Source organism: Myotis lucifugus, unplaced genomic scaffold, assembly GCF_000147115.1.
Source record: "Myotis lucifugus unplaced genomic scaffold, Myoluc2.0 scaffold_642, whole genome shotgun sequence".
NCBI classification, from domain to species: domain Eukaryota; kingdom Metazoa; phylum Chordata; class Mammalia; order Chiroptera; family Vespertilionidae; genus Myotis; species Myotis lucifugus.
Genome location: NW_005871690.1, coordinates 353,581 through 359,580, shown reverse-complemented (window position 1 = coordinate 359,580; position 6,000 = coordinate 353,581). Strand labels below are relative to the sequence as shown.

The following is a 6,000-nucleotide window of genomic DNA, read 5'->3' as shown; positions in this document are numbered from 1 at the left end:
TTAGTTCTTTTTCTGGAAATTTCTCCTGTTTATTTTTGTTTTGCTTTTTCATTTAGGACCTGATTCTTTGTCTCTGCATTTTGTCTGTTTTTTATGTGTTAGGTAGACCTGCTACATCTCCCAGTCTTGTTAGAGTGGCCTTGTTAGGTGTCCTGTAGGGTCCAGTGGTGCAGCCTCCCCAGTCACTTGAGCTGGGTGCTCCATGTGCGCCCCTGTGTGAACTATCCTGTTGTAGTTGAGCCTTGAGTGCTGTTGGCATCACTGGGAGGGATTGAGCCCCAGGCCTATAAGTTACCAGCTACAACTACAGCAGAGGAATTTCTGTTCAGGAGTTGAGCCTATAGAGCGGGACTAGCTTCAGTGGGGCTTTGGTGCTCACCAAGTCCACCCCTCGAGTGTGTCACTTGTGGAAGTGGTAGGGTTGTAATCTGGTGTAGTTTGAAGCTGTCCACCAGGTGCAAGGTCAGCCCATGCCTGTGCCTTCCCTGGGGCCACCTGGCACAAGCTACAGAGCGATATGCAGATAGCCACTTGTGCTGGGCTTGGAGGTACCCAGGAGATGCTAAGCTGCCACTGTGCCAGGCTTGGGGTAACTTATTGAGAGGTAGAGGGTACACAGAGGCCAGATCTGCTTGTTTGAGAGATTTTAGAAAAGTCCAAATCATGAAGCAAGAAAGGCCATTTGTATGGAAAAGCCACTTGGAAATGGCTTGGGTGGGCCCACAAGTTGGGCGGGGCAGGATCTCAGGAAATCATCAGGTGGGGCAAAGAGTGTGGACCTGGTTGAGGGAGACTCATATATAGTGCCCGTCCGCCAGCTCAATGGGCAGTGGGGTCTCAGAAAAGGAACAGTGGTCACTGCCAGAATTTTTTTCTGGCAGAAAATTTCCCCTCAGTTCTTGCTCTGATGCCAGACAATTCAGTTTCTCCCCTTATGTCCCTGGTTCCTTTTACGCTGCTGCTCAGCGCTGGAGCTCAGAGGGAGTGAGTCTGAGTAAGTTCATGTGTGAGCCCTTTAAGAGGAACTGTTTGGGACTCCAGCAGCCTCTGTCTCAGCCACAATCCCTGCTGGTTTTCACAGCCAGAAGTGACGGGGACTTCTCTTCCTGGCTCTGGGCTTGGGAGGCCTGGTGTGGACCTGGGAACCCTCACTCCTCAGGGGGGACCTCTGTAGCTGACACATCCCTCCCAATTTTATTTTATTTTTTAAATCTTCTTGATTTTTTTACAGAGTGAGAGTGAGCAAGAGTTAGTGTGTGTAGAGTGTACGTGTGGGCAGAGGGGAGAGAGAGAGAGACATTGATATGAGAAAGAAACATTGTTGGTCGCCTCCCACATGCGCCTCAACCAGGATCAAACCCATAAACTGGGTTTGTGCCCTGACCAGGAATCAAACTGCCACCTCTTGTTGTGTGGGATGACACCCCAACCAAGCAGGCCACACAGGCCAGGGCTCTTCCAATTTCATATATAAGCCCTTGGCTAAATTTAAAAATTTTGTAAATATTTTGGAAATGGTATCTCAAAATATACTGGTTATTAGTCCAATTTGACTTCATCTTAGTAGAAACTGAAGTGTTTCTACTTTTTTTTATTACCAGGAATGTAAAAGAGAGAAACACAAGTTGATACGTTTATTTTTGGGTAATTTCATGGTTTTCATTGCTAAGGAAAGGCACAGATTGTTTAAGAAATAAAAAGATCCAATATAAAACCCAAAGGCTTTATTCCCTAATTCTTATTAGGCCCAAAGTTCAACTGATTTGAAAATAAATAATTAAAACATTTCTTCCCAGAAAGTACACTATGGCACCATAATAGACTAGGCCCCATGTCCTACATCCTATGCAACACAAGCAGGGACTGCAGCCTGACGACAGGTCATCACTGAGGCAGAGCCGCTGGCTGCCGCGTTCTTGCTGCAGGGCCGCCCGCTGGGCACTGTGGTCCCACACGTCGCTACACGATGTGCAGGACTTTGAAGGCAGCCACGGCCTGCTTTTCCCTCTCGTGTCTGCTCTGCAGGACGCCCAGCAGTGAGATGTCAGGTAACGTGCCTTCTGCAGCCGAGGCTGGGTTTTTCGTTTCCTTGGATGCTTGATCGGCCAGGTTTGAAGGTTTGGGTTTGGGGATGGTCTTAGCATATTCCAAAGCCTGAAAGCATACAGGTAAAACTTTATTTGAAATGGGAGTGAGCCCTGGATTCTTCAAATTAACTCTGGTCTTAGGGAATATTTATTGATAATGTAAGTGAAGACTATTGTTACAATAATGTAATAAGATGTGGATGGACGTGGAGATCAAATGGAAAATGCAAATAATGCAGTATACCCTACAGCTTCAACAAAATAAACCAGCCACACAAGAATTAGCTATTTAAAGTGCCTTCTGTAGTTATTTATAAAGCAGAGGCTTACTCAGTGCTTGAAAATAGACTTGCCGTGTATTTGACCTAGTTAGCTCTGGCAGTCTCGTTAAAACCAAACTTATCACCAGGAGATATTTACAGACCTTTCTGTCCAAAGAGGCCTTGTTACTGATTCAGACCAAGATTCACTCTAGAAAATCGCACTGCCATTGTGACACCAGCTGTTCTTGCTCCTGGGCTCTCAGAAGTCTAGCAAGTACTTATTAGAGGTTAAAAATTATTATTTTTCTTTTTTCGTATACTATCTAAACCTGGATACTGGAAAAGGCAGATTTTTTCTTTTCTGAGTGATGTCAGTTCTAAAAGGCATTACAATAAAATGATATCTCTAAATATGATTTCTAAATCTGCCTTTATATCAGTTTTATATTTTCATAAGAATTTATTGACGGCTAAAACAGGAATGGATGGTATGGAAGTCCTAGAAAGGAAAAAGCACACCCTCAGAACAGAAGCTGCAGGCTTCTCAGTATGTGCAGTGACTTCTCTGTGAGTTTCTAATGACAGACTTGTTGTCTGGAATCTCGTTATAAAAAATTAATGGATTGGAGAAGAAAATAAAAAGTGGCACCGTGATAACTCAAGCGGATGGAGGCTGCAAGGCCTGAGGAAGGGAGGCAGTAAATAGAGACACATGCTGGTCTGTGAAGAGAACAGGTATGCACTCCTGCAGGCGCCCAGGTCCCGCGGCCTTCCCGGCCTGAGCAGACCTGCTGGGCAGAGCTCCCGTCTCCACGGAACACATTTCCTTCACGTCATGTCTGGGTTGGAGGACTATGGCTGTGAGAGAGAATCTGTATTTTATGAAATCATTTTTCTTGGATAGAGGAAGCTATATATGACAACCCCTTGGGAAACATGTAGGAGAATGAACTTGAGAGAAACAATGAAGGCCTTTGCTTTGACGTAGGCCCCATAAACAGCATGAAAACACCATTGCCTCAAGGCTTACTTAACCGTAGAGACAAAACGGACGGAAGAAACTACCAATCCTGATTAACTAAGAAATCACCCTCCTGCTTGATTTTTATTGTGTGGCAATCTTGGAATACTACACTTAGAAGAAAACATGTAGATGAATGAAGGCAATAATGAACTTCAGGAAGAGGAAAAGGCTAACCCTGCAGCACCATATGTGTGTCTATCGTGTTTACATCCGTGTCTGTGACTGGTGGGCAGCGGCAGGGATGGTGGCAGCTAAAACATGCCCCGTGTTCAACAAGCGTGGGGGAGCTCATTAAGTTGTGAGGCAACGAAGCTTTCTTTTAATTCTAATCAAAAGGGAGCGGCCTCAGCGAGTCCTTACCTTCTGCCGAGAGATGGCGGGGCTATTCTCGGCTTTCGCTGTTTGCGGGTTTGAGAGGAGGGAGAGCGTCTTCATGTTGTACTCCTTCACCTGCTTTGCGTATTCCTTTTGCTGTCTCAGTTTCTGCATCTATTCAGAGAAACAAAGTGACAAGGACTCGCTGGTGCTGCCAGGTCTTCGTTCTCTATTTAAAGCCTCTCAGCCACACAGGGAGGGCGAGCAGTGAGATGGTTAAGTTGATGTTTCTCCCGGAAACAGCCTCTAGGGGGGGCGGGGGGGGGTGGCACATGGCTGCATAGCACACCCAGGGGCCCCTTCACGGCGGCTAAATCACATTCAGCCTCTTCTTTGTTGCATTTACCCATTTATTTTCATTTTTGCTTCCAACTTTGAACTGTACTCTCTTTTTATGCCTTGAGTGCAACTGCAGTTAAAACACATTAAATGAAGATCTCCTTTCACGGAGGAAAGAGAATAAAGTGGGTGCACTTTTCATGGGCTGGGAAACCCTTAGCCTAAGTGTCCTCCCTGCAGCCACTGTGCACAATTACCAAGATGACTCCAGGGAAAGCCCTGCGCGCACGTGGCTCGCGCGCCTCTCTTCAGGCGCACGCCCCACTTCTCTGCTCAGGCCTTCAAAACCGAAAGGTGGATACGAAAAACAAGATTGCTAAGTAATTTTATTTTACAGTAAGAGAAATGCCTGGGTCTCTATTACCGGTGATATTTCAGAAGTGTCTCTATTCAGAGTGAGACACTTGAATGAGGGCTTGGTTCTGGGGGGCATCTTATACATTTTTGCTAAAAGACAGATGGGCAAATCCCGGCCTGAAAACACACTGCATGCACGCCACACTCACTTTATCTCTGATGGACTCAAGGTCAGGTCCAAGGCCTCCAAGCTTCACGTCTCTTTTCTGATAACCTTTCAGCTTGGAACTCTAAAAACACATTCACAGAGACAGTTTCTTTAAGGACTTGTCTGCCCTCCACCGTTGTCACAGCCACCACAGCAGCAGGGGAGGGGAGGGGTGCATTTCCTGGCAACCCTCCGCTCTAATGGCAGTTACTGGCAATAGTTTCTTTGGTATTTTGTAGCTGGTTAGCTAACATGTTTTCACCTTCCACTTCTGAAATTAAAAATTTGAAATCTGAACATCATAAATAAAAAATCTCAAGTGAGCAAAGTGCTGTTTTGTTGTTAACCTTTTTAATATACTGGTAACATGTACATGACCACTTTGCTGCTGCTATTAATTTATGTATAGTCTTTTAAAAAATAAATTTTTATTGATTTCAGAGAGAAGGGAGGGAGAGATAGAAACACCAATGATGAGAGAGAATCACTGATTGGCTGCCTCCTGCATGCCCCCTAATGGGGATCGAGCCTGCAACCCTGACATGTACCCTTGACCAGAATTGAACCTGGGACCCTTCAGTTCACAGATCAATGCTCTATCCACTGAGCCAAACCAGCAAGGGCAGCAAGTTGGTTTTAATATCAAAAGCAGCAGTTTGAAGAATACCTTAATTTATCCTACAGTCAGGAGAGTATTTGAGTTTTTCCTGCCTGTTACTGTGCTCAAGTGTCATAATCAATTGCCTCATGTTACTTTGTCCCTTCAAAGATAAAAAATACTAATAAGAGTTATGTAAAATTAATTGCACCCTTTAAAATATCCAACTCACACTGAATCAAATGAGTTTCTCCATAGGTCGTGCCTAGACTCTTATTGTCTTTTGAATATTATGACATCACTAGAGGCCAGGTGCCCGAATTTGTGCATGGGTGAGGTCTGGCCGACCCTGCCCCTGATCAGGGTGGGTGGGGCCAGCCAGCCCCGCCCCCTGGTCGAACTCCCAATTGAAGGGACAATTTGCATATTAGCCTTTTATTATATAGGATTATTATATAGGATGTTTCTATTTCTCTCTCCCTCTTCCTTCCTATCTGAAATCAATAAAGAAATATATTTTAAAAACAAACAAAAAATCAACGTGCTGCTTATAGCACATGCCCTTGTGGGGAAACCAAATCTTTTTTTTTTTTTAGTTTGTGAGTTTATTTGGTTTCTTTCCTTGGGGAGGATAGAGGACAATGCCAAAAAGATGGCTTGGATGACAGTACTTCTCTTAGGGCACATCCTGGTTGGTGCTGAGTTTGGTGGGAGGGAGGAATAGCCACACCGAGGTGGTGACGCTGTAGGGCCATGAGGGTACTGTCTGTATCTCCGGACCAGGCATGGTATTCTTCTAATTTTGAAAG

The 6,000-nt window shown here is 45.0% G+C and overlaps 1 protein-coding gene across 1 annotated transcript in view; it reads right to left on the bottom strand.

Annotated features, from left to right (window-relative positions):
• Positions 1-1,959: 1,959 nt before the first annotated feature.
• Positions 1,960-6,000, bottom strand: part of JHY (junctional cadherin complex regulator) — a 94,563-nt gene continuing 90,522 nt past the window's right edge. Inside the window, 3 exon segments of the mRNA XM_023746253.1 lie at positions 1,960-2,154; positions 3,735-3,863; positions 4,595-4,673. Of these exon segments, the coding sequence (XP_023602021.1) occupies positions 1,960-2,154; positions 3,735-3,863; positions 4,595-4,673 (403 nt within the window).